At 32.1% G+C, this 18,025-nt stretch overlaps 1 protein-coding gene across 1 annotated transcript in view; it reads left to right on the forward strand.

Moving 5' to 3' along the window:
* The window catches only part of LIPI (lipase I), a 47,939-nt gene that overhangs the window by 21,763 nt on the left and 8,151 nt on the right, over positions 1 to 18,025 (forward strand). The window contains 2 exon segments of the mRNA XM_057488534.1: positions 6,497 to 6,608; positions 12,055 to 12,231. Coding sequence (XP_057344517.1) covers positions 6,497 to 6,608; positions 12,055 to 12,231 — 289 coding nt within the window.

Genomic DNA, 18,025 nt, shown 5'->3' on the forward strand with positions numbered 1-18,025 from the left:
GATTATTCTAGGGCATTTGCCTTTCAATATAAATTTAAAATAGGTTAGCAATGTCTACAACTTGGCTTTGATTTTAATAGGAGTTGCAAACCTATAGGTTTATTTGCAGAGAACTGACATCTTTACCATGTCACATTTTCTGATTCATGAACATATTGTACCTCTACATTTACTTTGATTATTTGATTTCTTCCATCAGTATTCTATAATTTTTGTTGCACAAATCCTGTGTATCTTATGTTGCATATATACATAAGCATTTCTTTTTTTGAGTTTTGGTAAATGATATTTAAAATTTTTGATTCCTCATTTTCATTGTTAGTATATAGAAATGGGATTGAATCTTTTATATTGAACTTGTTTACTGGGACCTTGCTGAATTCAATTATTATTTCTTGGACTTTTTAGAACTCATTACTTGGAATTTTCTAGGATGAAAATTTTCTAGGTAACAATCATGTCACCTACAAACAGAAAACTTTGATTTTTTTCTTCTTAATCTATGTATCTATTTCTTATTCTTGATTTATTTTAGTGGCTGTTACTTCCAGTACTATGTTGAATAAGATGTCTGTTCAAATAGTGAAATCAGACATCTTGCTTCATTTCCAATATTAGAGGGAAAGTATTCAGTTTTCCATTAATTACACCACTAAATATGATGTTACCTATAGGTTGTTTTTTATATAGATAATCTTTAAAATATTGAAGCAATTCCTTTATTTTCTTAGGAGTTTTACTCATAAATATGCATTGGATTTTCTCAAATTCTTTTGTGTCATTGATGTAATCATGACTTTTCTTCTTTAATTTGTCAAAATGTTGGATTACATTGCTTGATTCTAGAATGTAAGCCAGACTTGCATTCCTTAATAAATCCCACTTGGTCACAGTGCATTTTTTAAATATATTGTTGTATTTGGTGTGTTAATATTTTGTTGAGGACTTTGTGTCTAAGCTCATGAGGGATGTATATCTGTGGTTTTCTTTTTTGTGCTGTCTGGTTTTAGCAAAAGAGTAATGTTGTCTTCATGCAAGTGTAACAAGCTCAACATAAAGTGAGTTGGTAATTGTCCTTTAGTCTATAATTTTCTGTAATATATGGTGCAAAATTGATGTCAATTCTTTAAATGTCTGGTAGAATTTTCCAGTGCAATCATTTGAACCTGAAAATTTCTTTTTTGAGAACTTTTAGAAATTTAATTTCTTTAATGGTTATGGCACTACTCAAATTATCAACTATATATTGGATGAATTTTTATAGTTTGTGGTTTTCAAGGAAGTGGTCCATTTCTTCTAAGGTGGGGAGTTTATGAACATAAGATTGTTTGCACTGTTTATTATCCTTTGAATTACTATAGCATCTGTAGTAATGTCTTCTATTTCAGTGCTGATAGTGGTGATTTGCATCTTCTCTCTGTTGCTAGAAGTCTATCAGTTCTATTACTTTTCCCCCAAATACAAGCTTTTTGTTTAGTTGATTTTCTATTGTTTTCCTGTATTAAATTTCATTGATTTCTTCTCTGTTCTTTATTATATCCTTCCTCCTCCTTTCTTGGGATTTATTTTGTTCTTCTTTTTCTATTTTCTTGAGGTAGAACTTAGGTTGACATTGTTGGTTTGAGATATTTCTTCACTTCTAATGCTATGAATTTTTCTCTCAGCACTGCTATAGCTGTATCTCACGTTATGATATGTTATACTTTCATTTTCATTCAGTTGTGTGTATTTCTTTTTGAAATCTAAATATTTTCTAAATTTTATAATAAATTCTAAATTTATAATTTTCTAAATTCTAAATTGAAATGTTGTCCAAATTCAAATAAGATTTGGGTGAGGCTCTAGATAGAATTTGTCCTTGGGCAAAATTGTCTCTGTAACATATAGATGTCACATATGTCAATATATGTAGATCTCCAATCTACAGGGTTTTTGGGAATATTGTAGTATCATAAACACAGCCAGACTGAACTGAAAGTAAGAGTCCAAACATGAAAGGATATTGAGGGATCCCCAAAACGCTACATGCAAGAAACAGGTTGATAAAACTATTCAGATGAAAGTGTATGCTATTTTCATACAAGAAAGGAAAAGAAAGGAAAAAAAAAAAGAAGGAAGGAAGAAGGATAATTTTGAGAGCCTAGAACACAGAGCTGTGCCCCATGGGACATAACCTGGGGGAATAAACAGGGGTTTATTTCCAGGCCTTGAAACCAGACAATATTTGTTCCACTAGGCTGTACAATTTCTTGGGACCATTGACTGCATTTTCTTTTCATTTTCTCCTTTTTGAACAGGGATGTCCCTAACTGGCATCCCATGCCTGTACCACTATTACATTTTGGGAACAGGTAATTTGATTCTTGAGTTTAACCTGAGAGGTGTTAACATCTACATTTCTACTAACAATATGTTCAGAGTAACCTAAGTGTTTCTATCATGCTCCTCAAAATTCTTCCAGATTCTGCTTATTATCAATTGCAAATCCACATCCTTATTTTTAGGTGTTTTGTTGTAGCAGCATACCATTCTTCAGACCAAAATTTGTATTCATTTTCTGTCACTATCATAATAAACGAACTCAGTAGCTTAAAACAACACAGAAGTTGTGACACAGTGTCACTGTACAAAAGTCATGGTGTCAGCAGAACTGCATTCCTTTCTGGAGGCTTTGGGGGAAAATTTGTTTTCTTGACTTTTTGAACTTTCTAGAGGCTTTATTCCTGGGCTTGTAGCCTCTTCTTCCACGATGGCGGGTTGAGTTGTTACATCACATCACTTCAGGCCTTCATCTACATCACGTCTCTTACTGATTCACTTCTGTCTTCCTCTTCTGCTTTGAAAGCCTTTGTGAGTATAATCTTTGTGATTACAGTAGGCCCACCGGATATTTCAGGATAATCTTTAAGGGCAGCTTATTAACAACCTTAATTCCATTTGAGATCTTAATTATCCTTTGCCATTTAAGGTAACATATTGACTGATTTCAGTGAGTAGGACATGGGCATATTTGAGGAGTTCTACCACAATTATAATATGTATATGTGGTTTTTCACAGTACATTAGTATCAACATTCTATCATTTCAAGTGAAATGTGGGTACTCCACTTGCATTTAGGTCCCTTTACATTCTCCACTTTCAAATATTGTCTTGAATGCTAGATTGTATGAAAATTTGTATTTCAGTCATCAAATATGATTTATAAAACTCGTGAGGAAAAGGGTAATTAATGTATGTACCCATATTTCTTCCCTTCCCATTGTCCCCTCTTTCTTTCTGGTGCTTCAGGATTATTTATGTCAGCAATTTCTTTCTTCTGAAGAAATTTCTTCTTAAAATATTTTAGAATGGGTCTGCTAATGAGCAATGTTTTAAGTTTTTCTTTGTTTGGGAATGTCTTCATTTCTTCTTTATTCTCAAAAGATAGTTTTGCTGGATATAAGACTTAGTATTGTTCTTCCTTTTAGCACTTGAAAAATGTGTCACTTCTTTTTGGCCTCCGGGGTTTCAGATGAGAAATTCATTGTGACTCAAATTGGTGTTCTTCAGTAGGTAATGCATTATTTTCTTTCTCTGTTCAAGATTTTTTCTTTGTTTTCAATTTTCTGAAGTTTAATTATGGTACGTCTTAGTGAAAATTTCTTTAGGTTTAGCCTGGTGAGGTTCACTCATCTTGAATCTGTGTGTTTTTTTCACCAAATTTAGAAAGTTATCAATTCTTTGAATATTCTTTCATCCCCATTCTTTTTGTTCTCTTGCCTTTCTGATAACACAGATATCACATTTGTTCTAGTCCCACAGGTCCCTGAGGCTCTGTTCATTTTTTTTCCTCAGTCTGCTTTCTATCTGTTGTTCAGATTGCGTAGCAGATTGACCTGTCCTCAATTACAGATTTCTATCCTTTATCATCTCCATTGTACTATTGAACATTTCCAGTGAGTTTTGTATCTGTTACTTTTCATGTATGTAATTTCTACTTTGTTTTCTTTTATGGCTTCTATTCCTTTGCTGATTTTTCTGTTTCTTTATTTTTTTCAAGAGACTCTGACTTTGAAGCATTTTGATGATGGCTCCTTTAAAATCCGTGTCAGAAAATTCTAGCAACTGATTCATCTCAGTGTTGGCATTAGCTGATTGTCTTTTTTCCACCAAAGTTGTGATTTTTCTTTGTCCTTAGTAAATGGGTAATTTTCAGTCACATCCTAGACATTTTGTCTATTATGTTAGAATTTGAGTCCTATTTAAATCTTTAATTTTAGCAAGCAGTCACATTATTTAAGTTTTGGCTTTATGTATTCTGAGGCTGTGATTTGTTCATGATTTTTATATTTTCCTAATGACTTGTTTCTTTTTTTGATTTATACATAAAATTGTATGTTGCCTTACAGACTGTTCCACAAGATTCTGTGAAGTTTGCCTCATAGACCCTTTGAGTCTTGTCTTCTTGTATATCTTCAATATTATATTCTATAGTATTTTATTTCACTTATTTAACAATAAATATTTATTATGAATATTATCATTATATCAAGTGCTCACTTATATTTACCAATTTCAGTTTTCTACATCTTATCATATCCTCTCCTCCCCCCACTTCTTCCATATGGGTTTAACTTCTATCTTGCTGAAATATATCCTTAGTGCCATTTCTCCAGTAGTTTCTCTCAGTTTGTTTGTTTCCTTGAAAATGTCCTTGTCTCCTCCTTACTCTGGAATATACATTTAGTTCAGGATAGAATTCTACATTGCCAGTTATTTTTGCTTAGAACTTTGAAAATATTAATTCTCTTTTTTTCAGATAAGTTAATTTTTAAATTATTGCCAGTGTAATTGTTCCCTGCAGATTATCTGTAGTTTTCTTAATTAATTAATTAATTAATTAACCTAGCTATGTGTTTTTTATGCATGATTTATTATTATCATTTTCTAGTCTCAGTGATTAGTTCAAGTCTATTAAAAATTAACCAACAATATTTGTGCTATTTCAAAATACAGACTCATGTCTTTTTTTTTAAATATAGAAAATTTAGCAGTCAGCTCTTTTTCAAAATTCTCCCTTCAGCGCCAGTTAGACTTTTTTTTTCCAGAGCTTATTCTTGGAGCATTTTTTAATGTGAATATTAGGGGTGTTCCTTTACCAAGTGATGAGTGTAAATTTAAATCCCATGTTATCTGGAGTTTTATTAGTCTAAGGAATCTTTTTTTTCACCTAAGACCCATATACAAATAGGTAAGAGGAATTTTCTAAGTTGTTCTTTCAATGACAAATGAATTAAGGTCTCTGACTCTGCAGAGATTTTTATTTCAGACTCATCATTTAGCATCATATCTCCTGTTCCAGCATGAAAGTTGACACTCCAGCCTCTGTCTCCATGCTACATCCAGTTCACAAGTCCCGTGGGGTAGCAGGGCTTCAATCCTTAAGGCTTGTCTTTAATTTCTCTTCATTTCTGCCTCCTGGTATTTCCCCTTCCTTCATCTGAGCTTGGTTGTGTATTTAATTTATGAATTGTGTGCTCAGAAATTCTTTGTACTTGTAGCAGGAGGTGAGCTTATTCTCTAACATTTCAGTAGGTCATCCTACCAGACATCATCTGGGCAAGTCTGAATGCCCACTTTTTTGGGTGAAGTAGACCAAAAATTTTTGTCTAAAGCTGGTCAGTCACTTCAAAGTAAGAAGCATTCCTTTATATGTTTTATATTAGAAATTGATGAGGCACACTGGAAATGCATTACCTTATTTGAAGTACTAAGCATCAAGCATAAGGCAAGAAATTACTCTTGGCTGTTTAGTAGCAACATTTAACAGTTAGCATGCATAATTTTAATACATGCTTAAAGTTATTTTAAATTTTATGTATTCCATGTTCTGTTTATATAAATTGTCTTGTAAGAGATGGTGCATAGTACTTGGGAAAACTCACAGAAAGTCAGAACTTTCTGTATAGCCAGACAATATTGAGTATAGGTGTAAGTTCAGCATCCTTGCCTGTTAAAGATACTCAATTTTTAGTAGGGATATTTTGAATGAGAACTACTATGAGTTCACTCTGTATAGGATTGTTTAATTTTATAGTCATTCCTAAACAACCAGTGGAATTGAGAATTATATTAGTCAAACAAATTTATCTAGTATACTAATCAGATATTAAGGAACTTTATCATACTTAGATGTGAAGTTGAAAAAGAAAAATTCTATAATTGACTTAAATTTGAAAATTTTGGTTTGTAGATCAGTAAGTATTCAGTAATTATTTGGCTAACTCTTCACCATACCCATGACTATCTGGCAGACTTTTACATTCCTCATTTTTAATACTAGTTAAAAATTGACAAGAAGTAACATATAGTACTCATGTACCAAATAGCTACATCTTAATTTACATAGATAATGTTTACCTAGATTACATACATGTATATGTACATTCATATCTGCATATATATCAACACAAAGTTAAAATAATGTGAATTGCATTTTAAGTTTTTTTTTTGTAGCCTATTATTTTGTTCTTAGTATAATTGCTCTGAATAAAACTATGAAGAATGGCTGTATTGCATTTAAATTATTGAATCAGCTTGGAATGACTGAGTTGCCAAGACTCTATGAGTAAGTATACTATAGTAGTTTTCTTTGTCTTTTGTAAAGTAAATGTTTGTTTTCTTCAGTTTGTTTGGAAGATAATCCAAATAGTATAAATTTTCTATCGAATGAATATTAAAGTGTTAGATATTAAAAGGATCTCAGGTGTTATATTTTAATTCATTGATTCTATGAAGGAAGATACTGAATATGAAGAAGACTAAATATCTTATTTGTGTTATACATCTAGAGACTATGAGAGTTAGAAAAGAAGAGACTTATTTTTTCTATTTTAGCTCTCACTCCAGTGTTCTTCCTCTCAAACCACCTTGCCTTCTAATTCCCTCTAGTTTTTAGGCAGTTTTGTATTCACAGTGGTGTGAATCAATATCTAGTGACTTCTGTCAATAGAGTGGCCCAATTTCAGTATTTCAGAGAATGATTCCCAGCCACAATGCCCTAAATAGTAGGAGAGGGTTTGTTTTTTGTTAAATTTTTATTTAACTTTTTATGTATGTATTCATATTTTTAAAGTTATCTAGAATGTATGTTTGTATGTTTAATAAATTATCAAACTGGGAAATCCATTTTCCTTGAAACAAAAGAGTGATATAAAAGTGTATGTTACTATTACAATTGTGCTCCAACCTGATGAGCTAAACTCCTAGAAATTCATTAAATAATGTAACTCTTTTCAAAAGGCTCACAGGTACCATCTCCAATGATGAAATACAAAATAAATTTCATTTTATTTTGCTTGAACTTAGCAATAATTTGGTTTTAGACTAGTTACTTATGACATCATTAGAATTTTGGAAGGCACAATGGTATTTCCAACATTTGTTTTTATCACTGTTTAGGTAGTTACCATATTTGAATCAACTAAATCTAATGTGCAGTGGACTTCAGACAAGTACATCATGACATTCAAACTTATTCAACTATTAATAGTGAACCAGGGAAAATCTCTGCATGGTTATTTATTTGTACATTAGTATCAGAAACAATGGTGGTGATATATTTCATTTTACAGTATTACGAACCCTGATAAACAATATAATATCTAAAACAACATAAAATATAAAATGTAGCAATAGCCCATAATACATGAAGTTTGCTTTACAGATTAAATTTTAAAACCTTGAAATCCACAAAGAAAAAATTTTAAAAGAGTCCAATAGTAAAATATTGAGAATCTTTGTATTGAAGTAACAGAAAGACTATTTCATCATGGAATAACATTATCATAACCTTGGAAATGATATTCTGAGTTACAAGTCACGCATAATTTTGAAAATTTTGAGATAACCATTTTTAATATTAATTCTATAGATTTAATTTTCTTGAAATCAATAAAGGCCTTGGTGATAATTTAGTCATCAGATAGACCTTGTAATACATGAGTACCAATTAACCTTGCTTGTTTCCTAGGATTTCAATCCGAATTCTTTACTTACAACAAAAACCATCTTTTATTAAGAGAAACTTTTAAGTTCTTTCCACCTAATTTTAGCACTTATTGAATGTGTTATAATAATAAATAATATTATTCCATAATAGCTTATTACTTTAAATTACTTAAAATGGTGTGTATATGTATATATACATACACATATATATATGATCCATTGTTCTCAGACATGCTTCATTAGCTTTTGAATTTACTTATTTAACAAGTGTTCAGCACCAACCAAACTTATTCAGGAATTTCACCAAGTAATGGGGATCCAAACCTAAATATCAATGTTATCATTCTCAAGGATATCAGGGACTACTAGAGGAGACTAATACATAATTGCAGCTCTGGGTAATAAGTTGTATAAGTAGCAGAATATTTACATGCTATTGGAGTACAGAGGAAGGAAGGAAGCATTTGCAGTTGCAGGGGAGGTACTGCAGTCAGGGACAGAGAGAGGGTGGTTTCAAAGGCGTGCGTGTAGGAAAGTACCTGAGTTCAGTAACAGCACACAGACTGCACTCCTAGAACAGGTGTTTCAAACTTGTTCAGAAGGCAAAGAATTTATGTCTTGATTTCCTTTACAAACATCATGGTCTATGTAGAACATCGACAGATATTGATGCATTTTATTCAAACCCTTAAATTAGTACATTTTTCATGAAAGAATATAAAATATAGAACACATATATGTGGTAAATCTAGTCTGGCCAATGGCTTATTGTTTTTCTACTAATAATTCTTTGCTAAGAAATTTAATCATGCTTTTGGATTTAAACTGTCTTAGAAGCTAGGGATGTCAGAGAATTTTAAATAATCTTTTACTTCCCTTTTCAAAATTAAAATAAGAATATTTGTTTGCTCTAGGAAATGTGTCATACTGTAGAAAATGAGAATCATCTGTATTATATCATTCAGGGATATTCACATTTACCATTTGGTTTATAACTATTCCTTCTCCTCCACTGGTACTCCTTTTACTCTTCTTTCTTCTTCCTGTAGATTCCCCCAGGCACACACACATTATTTTTTATTTAGAAAAATTAGGCTCATTGCAAATATGTTCTGCATCATGTTTATACCAAATGCTATAGTGATGATTGTTTTCTGTGTCACTAAAAATCACTTATACATTATAATATGATGCCAAATATATTAATACATCAATACAAGATTTTAAATGAAGTATCAATATTGGATATTTGGGCTAGAATGATTCCCCAGTTGGATGAGTAGTGGGGAGATTAGAGTGGAATAAGTCCAGAGAGGTGGCTATTGTAAGAATTTATATGAAAGACGATGGTAGCCTGGACCAAGTCACTGAAAGTTGGTTTTTAGAATGTAGAATAGATGTGTTTTTATGACTAGTTAAACATGTGAAAGTGAAGGAAAAAAAGTCTAGAGAAACTTCAAGTTTTAAACTTGAGGAGTATTTAAATTACTGTGCCATTCACTGAGATAGGAGATACATGTCAATGAGCCAATTTAAACATTTGATAAAATTTCTTGAGAGCATCTATAGGCTAAGACTATACTAGAAATTAGAGATAAAATTTTGGACAAATTAAATTTCTGTCTTTACATAATTTCAGTCTGGTATAGCAGATGTACTTTACAAATACACAATATAAATAAAATGATGGCTTTTTAATATTTTTTACTTTTTATCATTTTTTTCATTCATCATTCCTCTATTCAAATAATTTTTAATGAGAATGTACATTGATCTAGGCACTGTGCTAAGTGCTATGGATGCTGTGAAAAGAAAAACATATGTGGTCTTACCCTCATTAAACTCACAGCATAAAAGGATATAAAAGTAACCAAATAATTGTTAATTATGTTAACAATTAAAAATATGTTAGTAAAATGTGAAAAATGTCTTAAGCAAATTACAGTTGTATGGAAACATAAAATAGGAATGTGAGCCAGTTTGTGGGGTCACTAAAAGTTTCTCCGAGGACATTTCATATTAGTCAAGAACTAAGTGATGAGTGGGCACTTAGTCTGTTTGGCTACTTTCCAGGCAGATGGACGAACAAATGCAAAGGTCCTGAAGCAGGAGGGGGCATAGTCCATTTCAGGAGCTGAAGGGAGTTCATAATGTCTGAGAATAGAGGCATGGAAAGTAAGAGAGAGAGAAAAGAGGTAGAGAGCACCTAGCTTTTGTAGCAACTAGAACTTGTAGGACATGTTCCAGGGTTTATATTTTATTCACTGGGAAAGTGAAAACCACTGAATTGTTTTAGTTGGGGAAGTTGATTGGAGCCAGGATTGGATTTTTATTTTGGAAAAAAAATTTGACCATTGTGGGTTTGAAAGGGAAAAGTGGATTCTTGCAAGAACCAATGGTGTTCTGAGATAGAATGCAGTGGAGTCAGAAAAATGAAGGTGGATTCTAAGCAGTTCAGGATATTTCATAGGTAAAGTCAGTAGGAATTTATGATAGATTGGATGTAGGGGTTGAAAGGATGCTATCAAGGGTGAATCCTAGTTGACTGGCTTGAGTAATAGGTGGTAGTATCATTTTAAATGATAGGGAAATTAGTAAATTTTAGGTTTTTTTTGTGTGTGTGTGTGAGGTGGTTGCTGAGGATGATGCCAAATAGATTTGAACCTAGTGAGCTATAATCATTCTTGAAATATCCAAGTAGACATGGTGAATAATAGTAGATATGTATGTCTGAATCTCAGTAGACAGGGCTTGCTAGAGGCACATATTTGGTGGTTACCACCAAGCAGTTGGCATTTGAAACTATTGGAGCAGATGGAAATTCACGTGGGAAGACAAAATTCCCATATGGATACTGACTTTATGGTATCTCTGAGAAATCTAGCTTTTGGACAGAAACTGGGGATATGATCAATGACATTATATTCTGTGAAAGAGGAGGTAGCACACTGCCAGCAGGGAGCAGAGATGGGCTTTGACAGGGGTGATGACAAGTCTTTTTTGGCCCAGCTGCTCTGAAGAATCAAAACCAGGGTTGAGAAAGGCACAAATATAAGGTGGCACAAGTGCTGGATGCCCACTGGTTGCTCTTCAGCTGTTCTATGTACGATTGTCACCTTTACCTAAATAAGGAACAAATTGGAGGAGGAAATTATTTCAATGGATTTTTTTGAAAAATTTCCTTCCTTTCTCTCCTCTTTCTCCTCTCCTCTCTTCTCTCCTTCCGTCCCTTTCGTTTCTCCTCTTCCTTATCCTGTTCCCCCTTCTTCTCTTTTTCCTTCTCCTTAGTGTTCCCTTTGGGGTCAAGCAGACCCATGTTGACCTAAATGACTGCCAGCCAACACATTTCTGGCACATAGGGATGAGGAATTGAGTGGAGTGGTTGAAGAGCATTAATCTGCCTGTGTTTGCATTCAGTCTTTAATTCACTAGCTTAGGAAAGGCATTGTGTGCTCTGATACTGAGTTTTTTTTTATCTGTGAAATGGCAGTACTAATGGTACATAATAAAAGGAGTTGAGATAGTTCAATGAGATCAAATATGTCAAGCTTTATCACAGTTCTGAGGATCTTATAAATGCCTAGGAAATTCTACTTATTAAATACTAACTTTATTTTTTATGTTTAACCTTAGGCTTTTGTAATTACTCCTTTAGTTCACAAATATTTGATAAAATGGTACAGAATGATAAGGGATTATTATTTGAGTACCCAGTCTCTTCTAAAGAACTGTGATAGTTATTCATGGGTCTAAAAGAAATATAAGATTGCTTCTTTCATCTTCAAGAAATATAAAATCTACATACCTAGTCAGAAAAGTGCCCCACTTTTTTCCTAAAAAGTATTTCCAAAATACTTGTGTATGAGGATGCATATATTATTTTTCCATTTGTTCTAAATTATTGTTAAGTTATTTTAATAAATACTTTGACAAATACTTATTGTTTGGCCTTTTCCCTATAAAATTGTTCTCCCTATCCTGCATTGTTAAGATTATATTGATTTTAGAGTTAAATTATATTCTAAATCTCTAATATGCTGAGTAATATCAAGTTTTCTGTTTAGGAAGAACAAATCATTTTATATATTTCAAGAAGTCAAGATTCTTGCCCAATTTTTAAATTATGTTGTAAATATTTCAAGCATTGCTTTGGCATATTTTCAGAGCTCAAATCAGCAATGTTCCACATGCAAATATAGCATCCGGCGTCTCATGTTAAAATCACTTACGTATCCAGAAAGGTAGGAGAACTAAATTTCCATTTCAGTTATCTTTTAAAGTTGAAAATATTAGTTTGTATTCAAATATCTGTTTATTGTATATTTCAAGTTATATTTTATATAAATATCAGAATACCTAAAAGGTTCAAAATGGACTTTTTGGTTTGGAGATTTACTTTGGAATCAAATTATACAAGCAAAGAAAACACACATACAATAATTTCATAAGACATAACAAAAGTGAAAAAAGTGAGACATATCTGCCTTAAAAGTTTTTCAATAATTTATTATGTATCTGGAGAGTTGCTTAGAGTCCTTTTATATAGTTCTTTAAATGAGGTCCAATGGCTGAAAACTCTATAGTGAGACTTAGTCATAGGTAATTAGAAGTCATCATGACTTTTAGTGATCTTTTCTTCCTCCCAAATTTATATGATCTTTTATTTCTCCCAAATTTATTAATCTTTATTTGGGAAGAGAAAAAAGCCTTTTTTCATCTGCTAAATCTAAGATTCTACAGATCATTCTTGGAAATTCAACCCTAAGAATATACTGACAAGAGTAAGGCTCCACACACACACACACACACACACACACACAATCACATATATATATACAGTAACAGCATAAGGATAATTTCTGACTCTACACTTTAGTTTTACAGTCATCTGTTTGGCTTTGTCAGTTATGTCACAGATGTCTCCGTTTCAAAAATATGTGACATCATCATGACTATGTAGGTACCACATTTTGAAGATGATAGTATCTAGCAGTAGTTTTCTTAGACCATTTAATATTCTCTTCTTGGTTCCATGTTGTCACAACCAAAGAGGTTTTCCTACCATTGTTGTCCTCATGGTATTGATGCACATTTTCACTGTGGCAGAATTCAGATTCCCACAGAAAACACCCCTACGGAGGTACTAAGAACAGCTAAGAGCTCTTTAATGGGTTGATCATCTGTCAGCTCGGATTTGTAAGTTATTCTAACAGTGAGCATCAACTGAGAGCCAGTGGCAATGAGTCTGTGAATTTCTAAAAATCTTTTTTAGTTTACTGCAGTGCCTCCTCTTTATGTTCCTGTATTATATGTTTTATTTCCCAGTTATATGTCTATGAATGTTGAATATAGTAAATAAGAATTTTTTGATAATAAAAATAATAAATCATTTAGATGAAGTCTACATCAACAGAGAGTTGGAAAAATCTTTGAAGCATAAGTTATTTTGTAAATTTTGGTATGAGAATGTTTAGTCATCTAAAAATCAGTAAATTAGATTTCATCATAATGGAAAAAAATCTAGGAGTACTACTATTTGCGTTTGATTGAAATAGTTACAAAAATACCAAAATATATGGAAATTTTCAGTTAGGAATATTAGCAATATCATTCCCTGCAAAAGTTTATCAGAGAGAGAAAAAGAGGCGGGGGTGGGTGAAGGGGAAGGATAGATGGTCATGTTTGAAGGACTAGAGCTTTTATATTTATGATCTTTAAGTGATCTCTGTATCTGTTATCTTAAAGATGCAAAGCCTCTACTGAACATATGAATGGAAACTACACTTGTAGTCCCCAAAACCAGGTTTTAAAGAGGCCAGGGTTTTGTACCATCCCCTATTCTCCCCCATAGTACCTCTCTGAGCATAAGGAAGATCAGCATAAGTAGAGAAGTGTAGAAGCTGTAGCTTTACATAGTCTGTTTCTGGCACTTAAATGTAAAGCAGTCATACTGTCCCAGAATAAATTCTTCTCCCTATATGTCATAACTGGAAAGAGGAAAATTTCCTCCCCAGTCTTGAAGATACGTATAATAAAAGTCTTGGCCAGGCATCAGAAATTTAGCTAAGATCTTTGTACATAAAATAGCTCAGAAGCTCAAAATGAGGAACAGAAATTTAGTTCTATACATGTAGATAGGACAGGAAAAGGAACCAAGGATAATTCACCCTTTGTGTATATGAGCAAATGCCAAGGCCTTGGGGGTAGTGGGAAGGGGAGATGTTGGTCAGAGAATACAGCCTTCCAGTTATAAGATAAATAAGTTATTGGGATCTAATGTACAACACCATGATTATAGTTAACAATACTGTATTCGATACTTGGAAGTTGCAAAGAGAATAGATCTTAAATGTTCTTATCCCAAAAAAGAAGTGGTAATTATGTGGTATGGTGTAGGTGTTAGCTAACACTATGGTGGCAATCATTTTGCATGATATGAGTGTATCTAATCCATGTTGTATAACATTCTTACACAATGTTATATGTCAATTATATCTCAATAAAGCTGAATAATTAATTAATTACAAAAGAAATCTTACAAATCAGTAATAAAAGGATGAATGTATTACAGGGATAAATGGGCAGGGATACACAGGAGGAAATTAGCAAACTTTACAATAATGATCTGAGAGCTTTTATTTTTAATTTTTATTTTGTCATATAAATAATGTGTGGTGTGAGTACATAAACAAAATACACTCTCTCTAATATCTGTGGACATTATGCTGAGTGGACATTAATGCCTGAGATACTCCCACCCTACCTGTTTCCCCAAATGGCTAACTCATTAAACTTTCCACTACTGCTCAGGGGTGAAGCAAGTGGCCAGCTCTCTTACTTCCACCTGACCCCATCGTTTAACTATCTTTTTTATTATTGTTATGGTAAGAATGCTTAACAAAGGATACTCTTTTAAATTTTTAAGTGCACAATACAGTATTATTTACCATAGGCACAATATTTTACAGAAAATAAAAAACAAACAAAAAAGCTCTTACTATTACAAAAGAGAGAAAATCCAACCATGAATCCTTAAAGATAAAGGGACGCAGCTAGGTATACCTGAAAATCACACAGAAGATTTGGCTCCTAGTTGGCCTCATGTAAAGGACCAAGGAGCAGCTTTGTGCCAACTCTTGGCTCTGTCATTACCATGCTTTCACTTTCATTCTTCATGCCAAGTAAGCTGATACGTGATTCCAAGTTTAAATCCCAAATGAAAGAAAAAAATATAGAAGGGTTTTAAAGCCTTACTGCATCCCACCTCTTTGATTGATCAAGTATATATCTTAAACCTTACACTGTGGTCAAGGAAATAGATTCTTCTGATTGGCCAAGCAAGTAAGTCCTTAGATTGGTTTATGTTTAACTCTGATTCAAGATGGGATCAAATTCATCCAAAGTTTATAGATTGAGAGTGGGATAAAGAACAATAAGGGTTATTTTACCAGAGACCATAGTATTAGCCAAAAGGGATAGATGCTTGGTGGCAGAAATAACAGACCATACAGAGAGACTGAAAATATTTTGATAAGTCAGGCAAAATATTAATTAGAATTAGATTGTCTGGCTTGTAATGTACTCTGCTAAAGTTAAATACTGATTTAATTTAAAAATATTCAGTATAATTCTGACTGGCTAACAGAAGTAACTTGTGAATGGAAGCAGTAAATGAATAGCTAAGCTGGAGGATTCAAATTCAAATCTTTCAAGATCTGGGTATTTCAAACAATTTTAGGATACATTAGGTTTTTAAAATAATTATGTTTATTGTTCTGTGTGGCTATAATGTAATAGTTTGTCTGATATGACATTGCGAGATTGAACATTGAAGTAATTCCTCAAATAATTTACTCCAGTATAACATGGAGGACTTATATATAGATTTAGATGTTTTGTTCTTTTTCAGATTAATTAAATTTTAAATCTGTAATGTTGTAATTTTGAAAGGACTGCCTTACTTATGTCATTTTATCTTCTCTGGTTATTTAGTATTGCATGTAGTCTCAAGATTCTTTTGAAAATATTATACATAAAGCTTAGACTTAATGAGAGTGTTTGGTTCACAATAACCTTTAAAAAGAACTGTATTTAATTTGGAGAGAAACCTCAGAAAACCAATTTACAGTTGTATTATTTGTGCTCAAGTCCTTAATATTTCATTTTGTCTTTTACACTGCTTGGCTGTTGCCTCCCAACAGTACTTTGGGAGAATGTGAGGACTGGAGTTTTAAAACTGCAGAGTGTTTAAAGGAAGCAATATTGGCAAAACTATTTTACATTTTGACAAAGTTTATTCATCCATCCTGAAACCTGTCCCGCAGCTTCACCATCTGTACCCGCTTTTTTTCCTGGGTCTTCAGTGATGCTTCTTTCCTAGGTCAGGGAAATACTGAGAAGTGATAAAGATAAAGAACTACAAGGAATGTCAACAGTATAAGTAACATGTGTGTTTCTATATGTAATGTAAGCTATGCCTTATATAAGAAGAATTCAGTGGTTATAGTATGACTGGAAATGAGCTTTTATTTTATATACCAGTAGAGCAATTATTGAACCAAAAGGTTATTATACCTAAATATTTTTAGAAATTCAACATTATATTAAGAGACAAGATATTTTATTCATATTTTACTTCTAAAATTATTTTTTAGATTAAAATTTTTATTGCACTTACATAAGAATTTTTAAAATATTTGGTAATCATAAGTGATTCTCTTAATTTATCTAAAACTTATTATGACAGTTCTAACTGGTAATTGTATAATTAGGTACTGCAATCAAGAATTTTCAAGTTGTAATCATAAAAATTACAGCACATGTTTTTTTTACTAACTATGCTGTAAGATGCAATTATAGATAATACATAGCTACCCAATAATCACTACAAAAGAAAATTTGATGAAAAGTACATTATATAAATGAATGAATAAATATAATAAAAAGTAAATATAAATATATTTTACAATTACAAAATGGTTTCTTTTCTTTCTATATTTTTCTTGTAATTTCTTCTACATTTTCAGTAGTATAATATAATTAACATATGTATTTGGCTCATAGTAGATGCTCAATTAACAGCAATACTATTTTCCTTTTTTTCTTCCCTTCTCTTATTGGTCCCCAATTTAACAGAAACTCAGAGGTTTTAAATAATATGTCTAAGGCTTTTTTCATCTGAGAAGTGCTTTCATAAGGATTTGAAACTTTTCTTAAGTTTTTGAATTTGTTGTTTGGTTTTTAGGTGCTGTTATTTTTACAGGAAAAAAACATTTTTTCACTAGTTAATATAGTCAATTATTCTCATTGTGGAACACTTGGAAAATTTATTTCATATGCAACTCTAGAAATGAGAGATAACACAATATTTTGTCATACTTGTAATCACACATCTTACAGTTGAATCATGAATTTAATTATTTACATTAAATTATAAGCAGCCTTTTTTGTGCAGAATCATGCAGTTTATTCACTGCTTAACTTCAAGGTCACTGTTCACATAGACAACAATATGAACACAATGTGCCTGGATTTGTACAACACCATGGACTTGGATGTAAACAATTTTTTATTTGAAACTTTAAATTTAATGGCTATCATTATATGCCATCATTTGCGGAATAATTTGTTTTTCCTGTGTTGGTAGGTATTTCATTTCTTCCCATTGTTTACTTATAAACACTGACTATGCATAGACAACTATCTGTACTTTAAGCAATTTCCTTGTTTTATATTAATACAAAGAACTTTAAGGAGAAGGAATATATTCAAATCTATCTCCCACATGATGTTCAGACATTGATACAGAAAGCTGGTGAGCCTACAGACAGTTATTTCTCTGTCAATGCATTTCTCTTTTTTAAAATCACTTTTCATAAGGGGAAAGGAAAGGTTAAAGCAGACAGATATGTTCACTATTATATTTAACATACTATCTTTTCAATCATGTTTTACATAGACAAATGTTATAGACAACTCATTCACTGGTTAAGTAAGAAAGAGGGTGAAATCATTGGGATATGATATAGAGTATAA

This window comes from Manis pentadactyla, chromosome 1 (assembly GCF_030020395.1).
Source record: "Manis pentadactyla isolate mManPen7 chromosome 1, mManPen7.hap1, whole genome shotgun sequence".
NCBI classification, from domain to species: Eukaryota; Metazoa; Chordata; class Mammalia; order Pholidota; family Manidae; genus Manis; species Manis pentadactyla.